This window comes from Lepidochelys kempii, chromosome 1 (genome assembly GCF_965140285.1).
Source record: "Lepidochelys kempii isolate rLepKem1 chromosome 1, rLepKem1.hap1, whole genome shotgun sequence".
NCBI lineage: Eukaryota > Metazoa > Chordata > Testudines > Cheloniidae > Lepidochelys > Lepidochelys kempii.
Window position 1 is genome coordinate 139,379,284 of NC_136380.1, and position 23,125 is coordinate 139,402,408.

Below are 23,125 nucleotides of genomic sequence, written 5' to 3' on the forward strand. Positions count from 1 at the left end.
GCCCCCACCACCTCCTTCCCATACATTTGCTCCTCTTTCTCTACCCTCAGGTTTCATGCCAAGTAAATCTTCTCTCTGACTGTGGAAGCTTGGATAAAGTCCTCTTCTGGAGCCTGCCAGTGTCACTCTGAATGCCAGCCAGAGGGGCCTTGCTTAAGAGAAAGGCAAAGCTCTCTCATTTTCCCAGAAGGGAATGTTCATGCTGCTTCCAGACCAGGGACTGAGGGACCAAATTCTTTTTTTCAAGTCCCTAACTGCTCTTGAAGTTTTGCCCATATTGTGAAGATTCTTCCTCATAAAATTAAGTGCAGTTGTTTTCCTTGAGGTCAGACAACCAATGTTCTTTCTCTGTAATGGAGCTCTCATGATAAATGAGATGTTAGGAGTAAATTAAAGATAGTGATGGGGAAAACATTATGAAAGATGCATCCCTGATGCCAGGTTTCAGAGGAACAGCCGTGTTAGTCTGTATTCGCAAAAAGAAAAGGAGTACTTGTGGCACCTTAGAGACTAACCAATTTATTTGAGCATGAGCTTTCGTGAGCTACAGCTCACTTCATCAGATGTTTACCGTGGAAACTGCAGCAGACTTTATATACATACTGATATATATATATATATATATATATATACAACCTGATGCCGTTCTGCTAGGGAAATGTGTGGCCTACACACTTCGTTCTTTATTTTTATTATTCCTATTTATTTTAACTTTTCTCCTGCTCTGGCTTTCCTTGCCAGAATTATGGCACCATCATTACTCATGGCAAGTTTGATGCTTTGGGGATCGCCCAAACTAGTAAGGGGTTCTGTCACCACCTATCCTGTAACCTTGGCATGCCTTAATGCTGTGCTGTTATGGTTTGAACCTTGACACCAGCAGCCAGCCCACAAGCATAAAGGTCTCACCCGAGCTTCCACCACCTTAATTATTCCTTGTAGGGTGACAGCAATGGCCCTTCCAGTCCGGAGTCTCTCCAAATCCGCCCTTCCCAAATTCTTAACTACAAAGCAGACGTTTTCCCTCTGCTTTGTCACCCCCAAAGGTGTGAAAACAGCCCCCCGTTATCAGTTCACTTTGGCACACCCGCTCCAAGCACAGACCTGCTGGGGGTAAAAGTAAACCAAGAATGGATTTCCTTGAAGAATCACAGTTTCAAAGATGAAATAGTATGAAAGGCAAATGCATACAAGTTACACAGAAAATACATGTAAAGACGCAACTTCAGGCTTTCTACTTCTACATTAGCTAAATTCCCTTCTCTAATACAAATTACCTGTTGCCTTTGAACAGTTTCCCAGAGTGCTCCCTAGCCCTATGAGGGATCCAGCATTCACAGACAGCCCTCCGCCTTTGAGACCGTTCCTAAGTTCTGCACAAAAGCTTCCGTTTCAAGCCTCCTTGTAAAGGGCTTTTTCCTCCCCTTTTTTTTCTCTTCACTCCTGGTATGGCGACTCGTGGTTATTTAGGGTGAGGAAGTTCTAGCTGGGATGTCTCAAAGCTCTCCCATGATCTCTTATTTGTCTCTTCCTGGGCTGTACAGTGTTAGATGCTTGGACCTATTATTAGTCTCATCTGGCTGGGGAGGCACAGACCCTCCCTGCCCGTCTGCCCACTGCCTTGCTGTGATGTGGAGCTGAGTGTTGCAGCATGAATTATGAGCACAGTTTTATATATACACAAATGCGTAAATTCATAACCACAGTCTGCACACACCTTTCATAATGACCATCAAGTTCAAAACATTACAAGCTATCATAAAAGACCTTACTCAATGTACTTTTATAGCACAAGAATCTACTGATTACATACAATATTAAACTGCTTATTCTGTGGGGTTCAACCCCCCCCCCCCGCCCTGAACTCCCTTTGGGGTGTCTGGACTGTGAAGGTCATAACAAGCAAATTTGGGGACAGGTTGGCTAACAAGATTTGTAATGTGATATAGGGACTTTCTTCTCTAGGACACCAGTTTTAATCCAGCCCAGATCAGTAGTGAACAAAAACAGTGACCATCTGATGGCTCTCCATTGTCCTGTTGTGAAATGAGTTGGTGGTCTCACTCTGGTTTCTAATGGCCAGATGTCTACCTCACAGTACAATCAGCACAAGTAGTATTAAGTTGGCACTTTCAATGGTGATGTCAGCAGAGAAGCCCAGGACTGAATGAACATGGAGTCTCAGCTATCCCTTTGCTCCTAGGTGGTGATATCAGGAAGCTGTGAAGACTTCAAACAGAATGAGAATGTATTTGCTATACAAAGAACGTTCAGCAGGTTCTTATCTCCATGTGTGCCAAGGCAACAGAGTTCTATGTCAGGTGGTATCTTCCCAGTGTGTATCGGCAAGGCTGAGAAGGTCCCCAGTTCTGTGTTGACATACGTGGAGAGGTTGCTTGTGTCTTGGGTATGGATGTCGATGCATGAGCTTGTGCTTGTTCCTGAAGAGGGGGTGCTGGGGTCAGACTCAGAAGAGAATTACTTCAGAAGGCAAATAAATATGCAAGGGAGATTATCTTGGGTAAGATAATTGGCAGGAGGCAGCGATTGAAGTTTTTGCAGAAATATCATTAGACCTATCATAAAAATGTGCATACAATTGTTCATTAAAAATAGTCTGGCGGGAAATATGGATGGTTTTGTCATGAGATCCTGAAACTGAGTATTAACCAAGGCAAGCAGAAAAAACACATGAATTCTGCAAAGCCTGACCATGGATGGTGGCATGTGAAATCAGCATTGTGAGAGCAACATCACAGTCAACCACACCCTACTTTGTGATAAAAGGAGGAGCACTACAGTGACCTGTTGAAGCAGCTAAGGCAAACTCTACGGCTACAGTGGTATGCACTGATTCAGTATATGAAAGAAGTATCAGTGTGGGGGGAGAGAAGAGTGCTTACTGAGTGTGCTACAGAGGTTACGCACTCAGCCACTGGTGCCACAATACTTCTGGTACCCTGGAGAGTACAGAGATGCTTTCTTTTTTGGTCGGGTTACCGTATTTTAGATTCCCAAAAAGCGGACACTTCCGGAGCAGGGGAGCAGGCGGGAGGGAGGAAGGGGGAGCTAGAATGGGGGTAGTGTAGGGGGTATTGGAGAGGGTACTTGTGGCGGGGGTATTCCCTGGAGGTAGGGGGCAGTGTCACTCTCTGTCACAGTGACAGGGTGGCTGGTGCAAGCCCAGGACGCAGTGACAGCCATCAGTCAGTGCCTTCCTGTGCCAGGGATGGGAACTGGGGCCTGAGTGGGTGGGATCTGGCAGCTGTGGCTGCAGGGAAATGGACCAATCAGATGCAGGGGAGGGACCAATCAGGAGGCAGACCAATTGGGGCTCTTTCTGAGCTGCAGCTGGTCTATTCTGCAAAAACCCCAGACGTTTCCTGTTGTTTGAAAAATCCACCCGGACAGAGAAAGGAGGCTCAAAAGAGAGGCAATGTCCGGGAAAACCCAGATATATTGTAACCCTATTTTTTTGGGAGCATAGTAGCTAATTGGAATGAATAGTGGCTCAGCTTGAAAGGAAACTGAGCAAACAGCAGCCTTAAATTTGCCTGGCAGAAGCTCTTCAGTTTTCTGCCTTTTTGCCCTCATCCTGATGACATACTCTCCAGACCTCCACCGGCATTGCTGCTGCATGTTGAATCAGCCCTCCCCCTGTTACAAACATGAAGAAGCTCAGCTGGGGCAGAATAACCTTTCTGTAGGACAGTGGAAGCCGCAGAAGGAGAGGATGAAATGTTTAATTTTATGCACACACCACTGAGAAAACTTTGTCGAGTCACGTGCCTTCAGCAGCCCTGGGAATACAGCCGGAGCACCTCAGTAGTTTTCCATTTTGCTTACTAAGCTGCTTGCCCTGATGGATTTGCTTCTGCCTATAACAGAACAAGGCTCACAGAAACAGTACGGTTGCACATACATTATTTAATATTTAAGACATTTATTAATAGATAAGCATGTTGCAGTTCTCTTCAGTACTTTCTGCCACCGTGCATCAGAATGGGTGGATTGCAGAGGGATTTGTTCTTTACAGAACTCTTGTGTGTTTGTAAAATGGGGTTGTATGTATGTACATAGATATGTATAATATATGTATACACATGCACATACAGTATAAATGCTGTTTTTATTCCCCACCTTGCTCACGGGTTAGAAGGGCAAATCTGTTATGACACTCAAACATAAGCCTTCTGTCTTTAGATACACTCTTTGATACTCATCATCAGCAGAGCTCATCAAGCATTGCTATTCCAGCTGCAGCAGTCTCCTGTTTGAAACAGTCTAGGGCACTGATGGAGAATAAGAACAGAGAGAGAAAAAGATACCATTGAGCAGGGGAGCTTTCCAGGAATGAAGGCCTAAAAATAAACAGTGGTGTGTACTTCTGGGAGGTCATCGTCCATCCCTTAACGAAGTCTTTGAAACGCTCAGGCTTATGGCAGACCATGCTATAAGTTATTTGATGCTGTGAGAGAAAAGCATTTAAAACTGCATTCATATTTGGTCAACAGTGACTAAATGTGGCAGAGTCAGGGAATGTGACTGCAGAGCAGTACTCTCCAGGTAAGTGCGCATTGCTTAATGGCACAATCTTCTTACCTGCATAAGAATCACACGCTCCTGATCCAGCCCTCTTGAATTGCATGTGGTGTTATTCCAGTTTAGTCAATATCGGGTAAATGCATAAGTCAGGTGTCTGCATACCAAAAGACATCCAAATAATGCTTTCCAATGTTTTAATCTGTCCAGATAACTGAACACTAAATGCTGATGAGTTTTTTGCTGTCCATTAGTTCCCCCCACCCCAACAGCTGTTATTCCCAAACCTGCGGTACACCGTAAGACAGGAAATTGTCAGGGGTCACTTAGAAAATGTGGTTGCAACATAAAAAGTGTCACACTATTGGCAAGAAGCAAGTACAATATATGAATAGCCTGATCGTGGTCTTGTGGATGAGTAAGGCTGATTTTGTCACAGATATTTTAAGTAAAAGTCACGGCCATGTCACAGGCAATCAAGAAAAATTTGCAGAAGCCCATGATCTGGCGGTGACTTTTACTAAAAATATCCATGACAAAATGGGAAGCTGCAGGGTCCCTACACTGTTCGCAGTGGCTTGGCAGCTGTGGAGGCCCCAGCTTGGAGCTCTGGGGCCCCAACACTCATTGGGGCTCGGAGCTCCGGGTCCCCCACCACCTGTGGCTCGGAGCTGTGGGGCTCCCTGCTGCTTGTAGCAGCTGGGAGCCCCAGAATACCCTCCACAGCCTGCGGTGGCTCAGAGCTCCATTGCCCCAGATAGTGGGGGTTCCCTGCAGCTCCCCACCGCCGCAGGCTGAAATCATGCAGGTCTCTGGAAGTCATGGATTCTGTGATTTCCGCAACCTCCGTGACTAAATCGTAGCCTTACGGATGAGGCACTGGATTTGGACTCAGGAGATCTGTGTGCTGTTCTCAGTTCTGTTACAGACGTCCTCTCTGGGCCTCTGTTCCCCATCTATTGAATGGAAGACATACGACTTCCCTATCTCACCAGGGTGTTTTGAAGATAAAGTCATTAACAATTGTGAGACATTCAGTTACTGTGGTGATGAGTCCACATACAAGTCCCTAGGTAGAAATTGTGGCTCTCCTTACACCAGTATGCGATAGAGGGGAGAGAGAGCACTTGGACTCTTCTCCATCCTGCCATGGACAGGCATAAGCTGCCTGCGTGCCTGGCAGAAAGGGACTGTTCTAGCTGTGTTAAGGCATGTTGTGGAATGTGCAGCAAGCCATGGCTTTTGCTGTTCAGCCTTTACCCTCCCTTGAACTGGGAGCCTTTAGTATTTCCATCCCCAAAGCATTAAAAGAAATCATGATTCAAGCCCCCCAAAATCATGAGATTTATGTGAAAATCACGTGCTCTTAAAATTAATAAATTGTAGGTTCTTTTTCCTTCTCTTTTCTGAGCCTTTAGTGGTCACATTTTCAAGCTTTCTTTCAAGCTTCCTAAAAATGAGGGTTAGAAACATACTTTCTTTTTTATGTGGAAGCTGATTTCTTGCATAATCAAGAAGCTGGGGCTTTAAGACCCATGTTAAAATCATGAAATTGATGACCTTGAGCCTTTCAAGAGCCTCCTGACACCTGCGCAGTCTGCTGCTCCTCAGCAGAGTGAAGCCTTACAAAAAATATAACCGAGATCTAGGATTAGAGGAGGAAGTATTTACCCTGAACAATGTCTCCAAAATCCCCTCCCCAAATTGTTCATCAGAAATTCAGAAAACTTTCTGATCAGCTCTATTCCGTACTTGGCTGGTCTCTCTCTGTTTTGTGAGGTATGTGATCAGTACGTACTAGTGAATATTTCTACCAGACCTAGGAAAGTATTCATAAGTTATGACTAGAGCTGGTTGTGAATAAATTGTTGACATGTAACCCTTGTTTCCTTTTGGGGAATTGATTCTGTATGAACCAATTCTGATTTCTGCACATGGTTTTGTTTATTTGCAAATATCTGCTTTTAGGTTTCGTCAGTTTTCAGCCTAAAGGGTGTTCATGAACTGTTGACCTCAACTATTTAGTTTATTATTCACTATTCTTGGAATGTGAGTAGTCATTTAAATCACGTGGTATCATTTGTGCTTCTCAGTTGGATGACTGAACCGTCGCAGTAACAGTGCTGAAGAGTGAATACCCTTGTTTACCAAGAACAGCCATTCCTCAAATGTTCATGCAAATTAAAAAAGCCCTTTGCACAAACATTTGTGAACCATAAATAAAAGGGAGCCAGAAACATGGTCAATCCAAGTAACTCTTTGCAGTTCCAATGAACTGTTTTTGCAATATTAGACCAGCCCTGCTGAGGACTGATGTCCTGGGAAATCTTCAGATGTATGCATAAGAAAGAACTAGCAAACTCTAGAAGGCCACTGAAAGATATCATCCTCATCATGGCAAATCCCAAAAGAACATAAATTCCTTCCAGACTGAGTGCCACCTGGATCAATCTTTGGACAGGTCTTTAAGACTGGCTGGCTGGATGTTCCGTCTGTGTCCATCCTTGGTGATCTTATTGCACCACCAAAGCCTTTGGCATCCCCATGATTGTCAGCCATGTAGCAGCATTCCTTATTTCACAGTTCCCAGCAGTTCTTCTGTCTCATGGCTGCTTCTTTCTCTGGGTTGCTGTCATGTGTTGGGAAAGGCTGGGCAGCCGCCCTTGTGCCAGGAGGAAGGAGAGCAGCAGCTGCAGAAAAGTTTGCCATGAAAGATCAGAAATTGCTGATACTTTACACACAGTGTGAGGCACGCACAACAAACAAGAGATTGTACATTTTGCAGCATTGTAGGCTTCGCCCCCCTGAATGTAACAGCAAAGACAAAAGTACTTAAAGGAAAAAATCATTTGAGACAGTCAGGGCTATAAATAAAATTCACATCAGACTGAGCACTTGCCTCAATGAAACATTTATGCACTAATATGCATGATGAAGTTGAATGTGTTCCCAGATTATTTTGTATTTGAGAGGGACTGGTCCTTCTCAGAATAAATTTTCTGCGTTTCTTACAATATTCTGCATATAAACTTTACAGACAGTAACTTACCATTGACCCATGCAGCAGGCGTGGAAGAGTTTGATCAAACGGAAGCTGCTGCTAATGATCCTCATTAGCTGCAGACAGATGTATGCTAAACTAAGTCCATATATAGCCTTGTTGTTACATTGAACTGAACAGGAAATATGCTGCCTTTATTAACTGAAAAGGCCTTGAAAAAATACACTTGCTAAAATGAAAGGGCAGCTTCTCTTGAATACAGGGCAGTAGCAATGGAGAAAAAGGACCTCTCAACCACAACCCCACGCATCTGATTATTGTGGACTTACGGAGCACCTGGCCACCATACACAGCACTATAGTGAAAAGTAGTTTTTGGCCTGGGTTTTTTTGCACAGCCCCTACTCTCGCTCCATTTTTTCTGGCTTCTTAAAAATGGTTGGCAGATTTGAGAGTCATTATCATTAGAGCCACTCAGAAGAGGAGCTCTGCTCCAGACTCTAGAATAGGCTTACTCATTTGTCTGATCCTTTTCTACTTTTCCTTTTGGAATGTATATACTTTAAGAAGGATTCAGCAGCCTCCTTGGCTTTGTTTCTGTTGTGCAGTGCTTCACTGCGTTATAGCTCTGAGCTTTCTAATCCTTAGCATATAGGCTCCCCCGCTTACTCTGCAAAAATCCCCTCCTGGGTCTGCCTTTTTTCACATATTGCAACAAATACAGTAATGCCTTCTCTCTGAACCAGAAAGCACATGACATTATTTTCCTGCTACCCAATGATAATTATAATCCCTACCACCAACACCCAAAAAAAAATAAAAACCCACCCTAGAAAGTTAAGGAACTGAAGGAGCTGAGGGGAGGGGGATGGCAAGTGAGAGAGTAGGGGGAACCCCTTGGATCTATCAAAATAAATAGAGCAGAAATCTTTCTTGCTTGGCCTTTCTGTCGTTATTATTAGAACAAACACGCTTGAGTGCACAAGGCTGTGCTACCTTCAAGCATCCATACACAGCTAGCCACATTATGATTTTGAAAACCATAAGGAGGAGGGATGATGGAAGTGCGTGGAGAGGGGAAGAGAAGAGCTATGAATACTAAATGTGATCAACTCTGGTTACACCTCCCTTTAGAAAACTGCAAAAGCTGCTCAGGAGAATAGTCATTAGTGTGTGTCTGTTTGACTCAGATTGACACAAAACCAACCAATGTTACATTACCCGTATCTAATGGGGACTGTATTAAATGGGGGTCTTGTTTTTTTCATACCAGAAGAGATCAAACAATTGAGTGATTCATGGGTGAAATAAACTTGATAGTTTGTATGATCCTCTTTTGTCAAGGCAAAAAAAAATTTGGTATGTGGTGACAGAAATTTTATATTTCATACATCTATACTGGATTTTTTCAGCCTACTTTGATGGTCAGAAGTTAGTAATTAAAGGGTTATGGTTTTACAGCTGATGTATTACTTTTATTTATTTATTATCTAGAATACAGTAGTGCCTAGAGGCTAGTGCTAGGCATTGTACAATCACAGTTCCTGCCCTGAACAGCTCACACTCTAAAGAGAGAAGACGAAGGGGTGCGAGAAAAATATTATTACCTCCATTTTACAGCTGGAGAACTGAGGCACAGGGAGACTGGATGACTAACCCAAGCTTCTACATCAAGTATGGGGCAGAGATGAGAATGGAACCAAGGTTTCTTGAGGCCCAGCCCAGTGATCTTTAACCACAAAATCGTTCTCCCCTTGTTTGTTTAGTTGTTTATTTTAGTGCAGACAGTAGGTTCAGCTCTGGGCACAAAATGAAACCGTCGCTGCCTTAAAGAGCTTACAGGAAAAGGCCCCAGTTCTGCAGCTGCACCCACTAGCTTGGACTTGCAGCCTTTGTACACAGCTCCCAATCAATGTGTCAGCCAGTGGACATAAGGGTCTGTGCTAACAGATGTGATTGCAGGACCAGAGCCTAAAAGACAAAAAAAAAAAAAGCATAAAAGAGGAGAGCAGATGTACTGGGAAACCCAGGAACTTTTTAATGATAGTAAATCATTTCTGTGGGCATTGTGCAAAAAGCTATGACTTATTTGTTCTAGTGGGCTAGATCCTCAGCTGGACTAAATCAAAATGGCTCCAGTGGAACTAGTGAAGATACATTGATTTACACTAGCTGAGGATGTGGTCCAGTATGTTTGAAGCTTCTTAGCATCATATCCTTTGAGAATGAACCAGGTGTTTATTCTTTAATGTAATACTATATTTAGCTCGCATAGGTTTACCTGATAATGATTATTGTGGAAGGGGTAGCAGAGCAGGGAGAGAATGCAGGCAGTTTACATGTAAAATACCATGAATGCCTATAGCACTGCATAGTTAATACATAACACAATTGTACTCAACATTTTTATTTTAAAACCTTCGTGGAACACATTCAGCCAAACCCTGCTCATCGTACTGCTATACAATTGCCACTAAAGCCCAGGGGAGTTCTGCATGAGTGAAGATTTGCAGGATCTGTCACATTGTAATGAAATATACATGAACATTTCATTAGTAGGTAAAACTCTCCATTTCTTTAGGGCCACCACACAAAGTTACATGAGCTGGAGTCCAGGCAACTATTGTGGAGATGGGAAGGGGTGACTTCTGCCTGCCGTTTTATTTGTGTCTGCCGTCATACATTCTGTGATAATGAACATCCACTAACCCCAGTGCTATAAAGAATGTTTACCACAATTACAATGATTGCCAACATTTATACATTTTTTCCCATGGATAATTCTGCAAATATGCCTTGAGTGGTGGATAGAGTGATGGACTGGGTTTCAAGAGACCTGGCTACAATTCCCACCTCAGTCACAGACTTTCTGTGTGACCTCGAGGAAGTCACTTAATCCACCCCAGGTCTCAGTTCCCTGTCTGTAAAATGAGGGTAAGGCTTCCCTATCTCAAAGGGGTAAACTCCATTAGTCATTGTGAGCGGTTCAGATTCTTCAGTGATGAGAGCCATACAAGTAGATAGATAGACCAGCCACCAAGGGTTGCATATGCATTCTGGTGATATTTGTTATTTATAATATTCATAATGGAATAAGTATGGCTTCAAAACTAATATTTAAAGGCAAATCACTACCCCCAAAACATCTGCCACCACCATGTTCATTCTCAGCCCCATGTAGTATATTGCATTGGGATGTTACAATACACAGTGGCGATTTGTCACAAGGACGCAACACTGCAAAAAACACTGGAAACCATGGGAAGTCTTGCTTTGTAAAGATGCATATTAAACCAGAGATAGGAGAACCCCACAATGCTCAGACTTTAGGATTAGTTCAGATGAGTATCCTACAGCTTGGGCATTTGCCTGGACCTCAAGAGGGCTTCCACCATGCCCTGCAACCCTCCCCATAACTGACACCCCTGCTCAAAGGCTTTGGGTGACCTTTGTCATCACTGGGGGAGTTTAGATAGCCTGCCAACTCACTCCATTATGTTTGTCCAGGCTGGCTCTAGGTTTTCTTCCCTTGCAGCTTCTTCCCCTTTTCTCCCCCTCTCCTGTGGTTCCGCCTTTCCAATACTTCCCTCTGGGATTTGCCCTTCCTCTCTCCATACAGACAAAAAACAACCATATACTTTCAATCTGAACAATTATTGTTTTTAGAGTAAGGAAAACAAAACAAAAATAAAGTCTCCATGAGAGAGCACAGCGTGTGCCTTCTTTGTAACATGCTGCTTCAGCTCTCCCTCATAAAATGGCAACTGCCCTTGCAAATATCAGATTCCTAAAACATGGAAAGGTGCAGTGCCCGGGAAAACTAAAATATACAACATGCTTTTTCCAACCCTTCCACTCTCCTACTCCATGTTGTCCCTTCCTTCCACTCCTGTTTCATGGTGGCTTTCTCTTAGCACTGTGGTATGCCTATTCTCTTTATTATTATTTATTATTTTGTATTACAAAGGTGGCTAGGAACCATCGAATTATAGAACTTCATTGTGCTAAGCACTGTACAAACTTATAGTAAGGGACAGTCCCTGCCCCAAAGAACTTAAAATCTTAAATAGATAAGACAAAGAGTAGGGGAAAAGGACAGAACATACAAGCAGAGTCAAGGATGTGGTGATTTGCAAATGTCATGTTAATCCCCTCAACCCTTGAGGAAGGACTTTAGCTGCTGCTTTTGAGGACTGGACTGGGACTGAGGCTGCCTATGGTGCTAGCTGTCTCCTCCTCTTCCCAGCTCATCCTGTTTCTCCTCCAGATGGTAGGAGCTAGGAAGCAGAGCAATGGCAAGGATGCACGTAAAGCTGTCGGTGGGGCAGATGCTGGATGCCCATAGGCAGTATCCTTGAGAAATGGAAGGAGAAAACCACAGCCAAAATTGCAGATATCTGGGACACCCAGTGGAATCCAAGAATATCCTAGAAATTTTGTAACCATTAGCCAAAATCTGCAGTTCTTACTCAAACAAATTCTTCAGGATATGTCTTTTTGCTATTACCTGCAGAGTAAGCAGGGGGTAAGCAGAATGGATAGGAAGCCAAGAGCTTTCATTGTCTGCAGATATCAGTTTCCCACGTGTATTCCTTGTTACAATTGGGAAGGAGTATCACTTGGTATTGAACTGCAACCTTGTCAACAGTATGGGTGGGAGACAAATGCAGGTGGTCAAGAACCAAACTGAGCCCAGTCCTTTGAGGAGGCCAGGTCTCTGTTCCTGCCACCATATCAGACAGACATTCTGAGGTGTCCCTAACTTTGAGCAGGAGGAGCTTAAAGAACTTTGGACACTGTTAGCTGATCAGTCCCCACTGAATGCTATCACTGAACAACTGAATGAATGACTGGATTTCTTTCCTACCCCTGCTGTTTTTGGGAATGGCTTCCCTGTCAAGAACTGTGGGATGTGACCTGGTCTCCTGTGAGACTGATAGCAATGGGGTCACTGAACTGAACCATTTGCCAGAGAGTGCTGTATATCAATGTTCTTTTTGAAAAAGACCAGGGGAGAAGAGGAAAGGGATTTGATGCATTTATGATTACAAGTACTGTCTGGATCTGCCCTGACTCTGAGACCCACTGCTAGGAGGACTTCATGGCTCCATATTTGTGTAGTGAAAACCAACCTCTCTGACCACCCTGTATGTGCACACACACTGCATAGTGTTGAGAGTACTGTGACTTTTACCCTGTGACCAGAGTCGTTACTATGACTCCTTAGTTTTATGGGAGAAACCTGAGGTCATTGAGTAACTGCCAAAGAGAAATAATCAGAAAGTCTGGATCTTATGCAGGCAACTAGTGTTGGAGCTTATAAAAAAAGCAGTAAAGAGATAGGGATGTAAAAAAAAAATTTTTTTTACACAAGCTGTTGAATGTAGTGATACAAATCTGCTCTGTTGGCCACCGCAGAACTGCAGAATTCATATTGGCTTACTTATTTATTTTGTCCCTTGTAAAACTAGTGACTGAATACACTAAAGGTAAACTTGGCTCCCCTGGGCCCACATGTTTCTGAGAAATTCTGTCCTTCCTTAATGTGTAGCTGGTTCATGCAACTTTCAGAGGAAGTCCTTTGAGATTTCTGGGCAGAGCAATTGAAATTTTTAGTCCCTCAAGAGTCAATGCCTATTAAAAAGTACCTTTTCTGAAAGGTAGCATTTGAATTTGCGGTAATTCAAATCATCCGGTAATCTCAGTCTTCATGCAGTGAGCTAACAACCCGTGTTGTACGATAGTGAGGATATAGCATATTATAGTGAGACAGCATTGTCTAGTAATTAGAGTGGGTGATTGAGAGCTAACTAGGAGGTTCTTTTCTCTACTCTGCTGCTGATTCACTAGGTGACCCTGAGCACATTACTTGACCTCATTGTGCCTCAGTTTTGCCATTTGAAAGTGGAGATGATAATGTTTAAGGCTACGTTTTAGTCACAGGTATTTTTAGTAAAAGTCAACAAAAATTCACAGCCTGTGATCTGTCCATGACTTGTACTATATACTCCTGACTAAATCTTGGGGAGGGGAGCGGCCCAGGGGGGATGTCGTGGGTGCTCGGGGGGGGGGGGGGGGCAGTGTGGCTGCTTAGGGGGGCCAGGTCCTGTGCTGATGCTGGTGGGGGGCCTCGGAGCGTGGCCCGGAACCCCTGCTGGTGCTGGGCAGTGATGGCACGTGGCCCAGGACTGGTGCTGGAGGGAGAGGGTTGACGGGGCTGGCAGGCTCCCCACCCAGCTCCGCACCTCCCCGGAAGTGGCAACATCCCTCAACTCCTAGGTGGAGGTGCAGCCACGCAGCTCTGTATGCTGCCTCCTCCCTGAGCGCTGGCTCTGCAGCTTCCACTGGCTGGGAACTGTGGCCAATGGAAGCTGTTGGGGAAGTGCCTGCGGGCAGAGGCAGCGCACAGAGCCTGCTGGCTGTGCCTACCCCTAGGAGCCGAGGGATATTGCCGCTCCTGGGGAGCCCCCCAAGGTAAGCATTGCCCAGAGCCCTCACCCCCCTCCACGCCCCAACCCTCCGCTCTGAGCCCCCCCACCCAAACTCCTGCTGCTGGGGGGAGGGGGCGGTGGCCCGAGACTGCAACAGCAGCGGCTGGTGCGGCTGGCCATTGCAGAAGTCACAGAGGTCATGGAAAGACCCAAAGTTCGTGACTTCCGTGACAGACTCACAGCCTTAATAATGATACTTGCCTCTTAGATATCTAACATATATACACACGCATCTAGCATATATAACACAGAGATATAATGTATAGATAATTATACTTAGTTTTTTCTATAAAGCCCTGTGTGATCTACAGAGGAAAGGTGTTATATACATGCTAAATGGTGGAGTTATGTAGAAGAATAGTGGTCCCTATCACCAGATAGGAGGAGACATGGCGTGACTCCTTCAGCACCCCCCTTTTTAGCAGTAACTTACCTTCCAAGTATGATGCCTAGCTTACTATTTCAGATAAGCTGCATGTAACAGTGGGTAAATGTCCTATTCTCTTGTTTTTGATTCTATAGCTGTCTCTAACCTGGATGCAGAGAGTAAACTGAGTGTGTACTACCGAGCACCTTGGCATCAGCAAAGAAATATTTTCCACCCCTCAACCAGACCACCCTGTGTGGAGGAGCTGCACCGCCACGCCAAACAGAATCTGCGAGCCTTGCGAAGAGGTAACCACTTCCACAGTCCTCCCTCCCTTTACCCATACTAGTGAATAAAGATGAAAAAACAGGAAGCCGCATTAGGCAGGGTTTGTCCCTTGTTTTGCTTCTTTGTAGAAAAGATCCAAAACATTGTTAAAAATCCAGGGTACACCCACATTTTAAATACTGAGTGCAGTTCTGATTACCCCACCTAAAAAAATATTTTAGAATTGGAAAAGATACAGAGAATGGCAACAAAATGATTTGGGGTATAGAACAGCTTTCAGGCAAGGAGAGATTTAAAAAGACTGCTTAGAAAAGAGACAACTAAGGGGGAATGTGAGAGAGGTCCAAAGAATCATGAATGGTGTGGAGAAAGTGAATAGGGAAATGTTTACCCCTTCACGTAACACAAGAACCAGAGGTCATCCAGTGAAATTAATAGGCAGCAGGTTTAAAAACAAACATGAAGAAGTACATCTTCACACAACGCACAATCAACCTGTGGAACTCATTCCCAAATGATGTTATGAAGGCCAAAATCAGTGAGTTCAAAAAAGAATTAGATAAGTTCATGGAGAATAGGTCCGTAAATGGCTATTAGCCAAGATCGTCCAGGACACAACCCTATGCTCTGAGCGTCCCTAAACTTCTGACTGCCAGAAGCTGGGACTAGATGACAGGGGATGGAACACTCAATACATTGCCGTGTTTTGTTCCTTCCCTCTGAAGCATCTGGCACGGCCACTGTAAGAGGAAAGGATACTGGGCTAGATGGACCATTGATCTGACCTAGTATGGCTGTTCTGATGTAATATCTAATATAAAAAACAAGCAGAAGAAACAATCACCTTTTTTGTGCAGGTCACCTTTAAAGTGTTCAGCAGCAGGCTTCCTTAGGTGAAGTAGATTTGCATCAATATCAGTAATTCTCTTAGTCATGTGTTGTTGTTAATGATAATAATTGATTGATCAAATTTGTTAACCTCATCTTAACTGGATAAAATGTTACAATTAATTACTGCATTTTGACCTCTCTGCAGTTTTAAACTCAGCAACTAACTGTGGGGGCAGTATGTCTTAATAGCACTGCAAAGAGCCATAAAAAGGAATTACAATCATTGTAGCACTAAAATTAGAATGAAACTGTGCGGGGGTGGGTTCCTTAGCCAATCAGCATAGCAAGTGTCCTAGCATCAGGATAATCTGCTTCTGCCATCTTGTGGACAGGAGAATTTCTGTTAACCAAAGCATAACGGCAGTGGACAGAAATGGGTAATGGAGTTAAATAACAAATTGTGCTTTGACAATGTACTATCCTCCGTATTTAATATTAACTCTGCAGCATTAGCAGAGAGTTTGTCATACGTTGTCATATTTTATTTTCTCTGTATTTTTATATTGTAAAATGCAATTATACTCTGAAAAGCTCACCTAAAAGTGGCATCATACTTCCTATATCAAATTTGCATTATTGACAAGTAAAAAGATATTTTTAACTGCCAGTGCTTCAAACCCAATGTTAGATCAGAGAAACAAGTTACGTTCTCCTTGCCTCACTCATCAAATGCCAGTAACAAAGACTATGCTGTTGGCACTTAGCTGACAATGTTGTTGAGAATGCATTCGGTGACAAAGAATCCAGCTTGCGCTTCCATTGGTTCTGCATGCTAACAGTAATGGAACTACTTCTATCTTGGCATCAAGAACAGAGGGACAGAACCATTCCCCTGTCTCACATGGACTCCCAGAAGATTTTGAAGAAGCTTGAGTTTGGGCATGGATTGATGCTGGAGAGACTTCAACACTAGAGCTTTCTAGGCAATGAAAGACTCTGCAGAGCTTGACATTTTCTTGGAACTGAGAGAGACTAGTGTAGCTGGTGCCTTGAAGACAGACACCTCAGTTCTGGGACAAGTCTTTGCCTCAGCATCCATCTCCCTGATGCCAATCAAGCAGTCAGAACCCGATGCAGCTGTGGAACCAGGGAACGAAATCCTAGCCTGGAATGTTCTTTCTTATTTCTCCTCACTGCACCTATTGATAGACTCAATACTCTATTATACTACTTAATATAATAGGCAATAGAAGCTCCCAGCTCCCACTGGAAGTTAGGCCTTGGGTCCAAAGCATCTCAGTGTTGGCCTCACTACCATTTGGGATGTAATTTAAATCCCGTTCTGGGAGACCTCGGCTCATTAGCCTCTGATGTAGTGTCTTTTAGAAGAGTGAACCTTCCACTGTCCTGTGGCCCCAGTGGATACTCTTTCGTCTTAGACATTTGCACCATGGCAGGGTCAATGATGACTCCACCTTATCCTTACAGTGCATGTAATACTTAGCTTATGGAAGCCTTTCAGAATTGCATTCAGTCTTCAAAGGGGACAATAGCTGCACTTGATCCTCCATGGGCTTACCTACTGATCTTTTTCTCTTTTGATTTTGTTTGTATTTACGACAAAAACAAATTACAGGTAGGAAATTTTCAGATTTTTGGGTGATGACAATAAATCATGTGTTTTTTCCAGTTATTTACAATTCTTGATCTTTGAGTCTCCGGCTGTCAGTTTTGCTCTGTTTCTTCTTAGCTTTATGTAAGAGGTGGAAATACATCTGCATGTTTATGGGCAATTTCTCTCTTTACCAATGGGGAGATCATCTTCAGCAACCATTATCTGGATTTTAATTATGTTTCTAGGGGAGCAGTCTCCTTCTGTGATCTGCATTATGGAGGCTGGATGTGTGGGAATGACCTAGGAGGGTTTCTATCTTTGAATCGTAGAAATGTAGGACTGGAAGAGACCTCGATAGGTCAACTGGTCAAGTTCCCTGCTCTGAGGCAGAACTTAAATCTAGACATGCATCTGACAAAGTGGGTACTCACCCACGAAAGCTTATGCTCCAATATGTCTGTTAGTCTATAAGGTGCCACAGGACTCTTTGCTGCTTTTACAGATCCAGACTAACACGGCTACCCCTCTGATACTTAAATCTAGACTATTCCTGACAGATGATTATCTAACCTGTTCTTAAAAATCTCTCATGTGGGAGATTCCACAACCTCCCTAGGTAATTCATTACAGTGCTTCACTACCCTTATAATTTGGAAGTTTTTCCTAATGTCTGACCAAAATCTCCCTTGCTGCAATTTAAGCCCATTACTTCTTGTCCCATGCTTAGTGGTTAAGGAGAACTATTTATCACCTTCTTCTTTATAACAACCTTCTACATACCTAAAGACTGTTATCATGTCCCCACTCAGTCCTCTCTTCTTCAGACTAAACAAATCCATTTTTTTCTATCTGTCTTCGTAGATCATATTTTCTAGGCCTTTAATCATTTTTGGTGTTCTCCACTGGACTTTCTCTAAATTTGTCCACATCTTTTCCAAACTGTCGTGCCCAGAACTGGACACAGTACTCCAGTTGAGGCCTTATCAGTGCTGAATAGAGTGGAAGAATTACTTCTCATGTCTTGCTTACAACACCCCTGCTAATACATCCCAGAATGATGTTTGCTTTTTGTGACAGTATCACTTTGTTGGCTCGTATTTAGTTTATGCTCCACTATAGCCCCCACGTTCTTTTCTGCAGTACAACTTCCTAGGCAGTCATTTCCCATTATATATTTGTGCAATTGATTATTCCTTCCTAAGTGGAAGGAATTTTGCATTTGTCCTTATTGAATTTCATCCTTTTTACTTCAGACCATTTCTCCAGTTTGTCAAGATCATTTTTAATTCTGATCATGTCCTCCAAAGTGCTTGCAACCCCTCCCAGCTTGGAATCTTCTGCAAACTTTATAAATGTACCCCCTTGCCATTATCTAAACCATTTATGAAGGTATTGAATAGAACCAGACCCAAGACAGATCTTTTAGTTGGGATTTGAGTTGCTAACGTTCCAAAGAGTATATGATCTATTTTGTTTAAAGATATGAGCCGAGCCAGTTCTGGGTTTTAGTTTTGTAAAACCTCATCAGTCAAAAAGGTCTGGGTACTTTGCCTTGGAAGGGGATTTTAATGGGGTATGAGGGGAACTTTATACATATTTAGTAACAATTACATGTATAGCATAAAAAACAAAGTTACCCTGTGTCCTTACTGTCTGACTCTTTGTCTACCAACTCTTCTGTTTCATCCGCTAATGTAGCTCTCACTTACTGTACCATTAGAATGCAAGCTTCTTGGGGCAAACACTGTATCTTCCTCTGTTTTTGGAAAGTACCATTCATGGTTTGGGTGCTATTGCAGAAATAATAATAATAATGAGGAAGAAGACCAGCCTGAATGTTTGCTAGAAGATTAAACTTCATTATTTATATCTGTTTAAATCTCAATAAAGAGATTTTTGTTTAATGCATCAATCAGAAAAACTGACTTCTAGTTTCTCCATTTTCAAAACAGAACAACGAAACTGGGGTGATAACAGAGAGCAGAAAGTCCCAGGGCCCATCTCTGTGGTGGTTCCCCCATTTCCCCCCTTCCCTGCAATCTACAGTCAGAAGAGGAAAGAGATAAAGGACCGTCACTTGCTAACAGTAAGCTTTTCATGCATACTAAAGTTATAACATATATTATTATTGGACCTAATAACGATGCTGTTCATTCATCATCATGCTTAATAATTACCCTATGGATTTCTATAGTTACAATCCAGTTGACATTGGTCTCTGCCTGATCCATAACAAAACACAGGCTGGTTTCCAGTAAAGATATTATGGATTACATTTTGAAGATTCCATTAGGAGACAGATGGGCACTTGAGATTTTATCCCCCTATACAGGAGCCTTCAGGTGTCATTCTTAACTAATGCCTGAGCAAGGTGTAATACTTCCAAGAGGGAACTTAGTGTTGTAATTTAAGTCCTGGAAGGACAATTGCCAAGAACCAGGAATTCTAGAATTTAAATAATGATGGGCGGTAGTGGTACCGCTTTACTACCCAAGGTGCCTGCAGTTACACACCTGCCTACAGAGTATTCATCCAACTCTAGTCACAACTTGCTTTTATTGCTAATGGACTCTCCTCTGCCATTGTACAGTACTGTACATTCAGATACTTTATTGTACCATTGACTTCTGTGAGTACTGTGATTGGCTCAAGAGCCAACAAGTAAAAATGGTAGTGCAATCAATGAAGTTGCATTGATTTACACCACCTGAAGATCTGTCCCAATGCCTGTGTACTGACTAGCCCTTGGCACAAATTTGAAATTAAATTACTGATTTCACAGATCTACCATTGTAAAAGGAATTAGTCTCACCAATATTTTGAGAACTTCACTGTGAGTGAACTTCTCCCCTGTGCTAAGGACCAGTGCAAGTCCCAAATCCCACTTAGGCACTCAAAATCAGGCTTATTGGGACTTAAATAATGCATACACCTTATGTTGGCATCAGCACAGGGATGAATTTCACCATTTGAGTATGTACACAGTATGCAGCTGGGCACCTAGACCTATGTCTGTGCCTGAATAAGTGGGTAGCAAGGTATTGTATAGTCACGTACTTAATTTAGCAATAAAATATATACAAATGTAATACAAAAGTGTAGTAATGAGAAAGGGATCTGAGGGTAATGCACACTTCCAACTAGTGGTGAGCTCCGAGTGCAGTGTTCAAATCTGCAGCCAGTTCCAATGAAGTGTTTTGTTTCTTTTCGGGAAACACAAATTGCATTATAAGGTATGGATTAGTTCTGTTTATTTTATTTTTTGACTAAATGGATGTTTTAGATGGCTATTTTCAAGGAGGCCCCATGGCAGAGGTGAGTCTTAAGGAGGCACTTGAACAAGGATGGGAGCCTTGTGAATCAGCTAAGAAAGGACATTCTGGGATTAGGGGCAGCGTAGACGAAAGGGTGGGGAAGACATTTGCAGGAGAAATAGGTGAAAGGTGGTGTCATAGGCAGAGCAGAGCAGACAAAAGGGTCAATGAGAGGCAAGGAAGAAAGGTGTCCACGATGATGCCAAGTTATGGATCTGAATTGGTTCAATGTAATGATTTGGAAGTATATTGGACGTAAAGTTTCCTTAACTAACGTCAGATGAGGAAAAAAACTTGCCTTTGAAAATGTTTGCTCTGTGGTGAAAGGACTGAATCATAGCTGTGTTTGGAAAGTGACTAGTAGATGTAGACTCTACTTTCTTACATGTAATACAAAATAATAATTAATAATGAGCAACAATCTGAGTGAGCTCTGTACTGGCAGAAATTAAGCCATGTTAACTGCAGACGTCTGACACCTTTTTCCCCGTAAAAAAAGAGTCAAGCCTTGTGTGCATCTTGCTTGGGTTTTTTTGAAAACTGCCCAGGCTCAATGTTCCCCGAAGAGGGAGCAAGCAAAAGTTACTGGAGCACTTGATCCTACTGTTAGTTAGCTAGCAATGTCTTGTTTTTACAACTAATTCAAAGCTCTCATCGTACTGATTAGAGCACACTGCATTCATGGCGGAGTTGTAAAAGGAGAGGATGTGGCAAGGTGGTATAGAGAGCACATGAACACAGATACTGCTTGGCAAACACTGACTGAAGATTTGTAAGAGCTACTCAAACAGTGGAGGACTAATTGAATTTGTCAGTCCTCCCTTCCCCCGATTTAATGGCATCATTATTAAAGAAAGTTGAAAATACTGTCAGAAGTGAGATTTCCCTTTTCAGTGTGTTACATCTGCTGCAATAGGCTTGTTGACTTCTCTGAATTTCTAAATGCTTCTGGGAGCTGATGGATAATTTTAGCATATTATGCCAATTACTGGTTGCATTGCCTGACCACTAATTAAGTAACAAACTATGATGGCTGAAAGCCACCAGAATTGTCATCCATGGAACAGGAGCATATTCTATATTTCCCTTCCTTTGCCTTCAAGGAACGTGCTAGTGAAAGAAAAACTAGCTCATGCCGACAAAAAGCCACTTTCAATGCATCTTCAAGGCTGAAAATTCAAGCAATTGGGCATGAAGAAGTTCCAAAAGTTGCAGGCCAAACTTTTCAAATTTGGGTACATTAACATGCAGCAAGTGGCCTGATTTTCAGAGACGATGACTACCTACAGCTTCCATGGATTCCATGGGAGCTGCAGCAGTTCACTGCTACTGCAAAACAGCCTATTTACTTAGGTGCCTAACTAGAAAACACAACATAATATAGGATCATCAAACTTTTTAGGTGTCCAGGGCATGTGTCCAAAATTCAGCTTATTGTCTTACCTTTCCACAAAGCAGAAGTCTAAGTACCACTCATTCTGCCCCACTTGCCTACGAAGAAAACAAAAACAATTTGGGAAAGACACAAACTTGACAGAACAAGGGGATTATTCCTCAGACATGTTCCCATGACAACCCTGCATGTAACACCTCCTACTGCAAAAAGAAAAGGAGTACTTGTGGCACCTTAGAGACTAACCAATTTATTTGAGCATAAGCTTTTGAGAGCTACAGCTCACTTCATCGGATAAAGTGAGCTGTAGCTCACGAAAGCTTATGCTCAAATAAATTGGTTAGTCTCTAAGGTGCCACAAGTACTCCTTTTCTTTTTGCAAATACAGACTAACATGGCTGTTACTCTGAAACCTCCTACTACAGCCATTGAAAACTGAGATTCTGTGTCATTGTGACTGCAATTAAGACTTTTGTTTCACATTCTTCAATCTTTTCTTCTTTTTTTCTGGTGCCCCACTCAGTCTAGTGAAGCATGAAGCTCCAAAAGTTCAGAGTTTGAGTTCAGAACCTCGTGATTCTGCAGAATTGGTCTGGAAATCTCATAAGAACAAGTTTTCTCACAGATCTCTGGCTGTTCAACTTCAGGACAGAAATACTTTTCAGAAATGGGGGGAACACTTTCACATTTTGAAATACATGCTGATATATACACAAAGTTCAGTTTAAGCTTGACTGTAAATACAGTCTGGACAAAGATTCAAGAGACTTTAGTTTTCTGAACTTGCTTGCCCCGTCTTTAGACAAGACCTCAGCTGGAACAAGTAAGGAATGGAAATGACCCATCAGGTTATTTATTCCATCTCCCTGCCATTTCAGAAATATTCCCTGTGGCATGTTCTCCAATGCTTTGTATATACCAGTTTTAAATGACTCAAAGGGAAACTCAAGTCAAACACACCAAGTTTCACAGTTTTGTGTTGAAGCCATGTGAAACCTCAAGGAAATACTAATGGGCTGAAGGATTTTAATCAATCACCTGTGCACTTCCTATGTACAAATGGCATCTACCATTCTTCACAAAAAACCCATCTGTACCATTGAATCTGAAGATTGAATATGTAAAGCAGTAAGTGTAGTACATACAGACCAATGCTATAGGATTATTATTATTATGAGCCTTCGTCTGTTAGCACACCGTGTGTGGTATGACTTCTGTCAGAAAACAAATCTTATTTTTGTATTTACCTTGTCAAAACACTGAAGCATTACATTAATCATTAAA

At 42.7% G+C, this 23,125-nt stretch overlaps 1 protein-coding gene and 1 long non-coding RNA gene across 7 annotated transcripts in view; one reads left to right on the forward strand and one right to left on the reverse strand.

The window, feature by feature from the left end:
• The window catches only part of NHS (NHS actin remodeling regulator), a 344,832-nt gene that overhangs the window by 296,307 nt on the left and 25,400 nt on the right, over positions 1–23,125 (forward strand). For all 6 annotated transcript variants that reach the window (XR_012160290.2, XM_073356202.2, XM_073356225.2 and 3 more), the window contains exons 2-3: positions 14,556–14,708; positions 19,087–19,220. Coding sequence is in view for 5 of the 6 variants with exons in the window: in XM_073356202.2 (XP_073212303.2) it covers positions 14,556–14,708; positions 19,087–19,220 (287 nt within the window). In the remaining variant the exon portion in view is untranslated. The remainder of the gene's footprint in view (positions 1–14,555; positions 14,709–19,086; positions 19,221–23,125) is intronic.
• Positions 5,292–23,125, reverse strand: part of LOC140915902 (uncharacterized) — a 51,088-nt gene continuing 33,254 nt past the window's right edge. Inside the window, exons 2-3 of the long non-coding RNA XR_012160318.2 lie at positions 21,892–21,939; positions 5,292–7,232 (exon numbers count right to left, since the gene is read on the reverse strand). This is a non-coding gene — a long non-coding RNA (uncharacterized LOC140915902). The remainder of the gene's footprint in view (positions 7,233–21,891; positions 21,940–23,125) is intronic.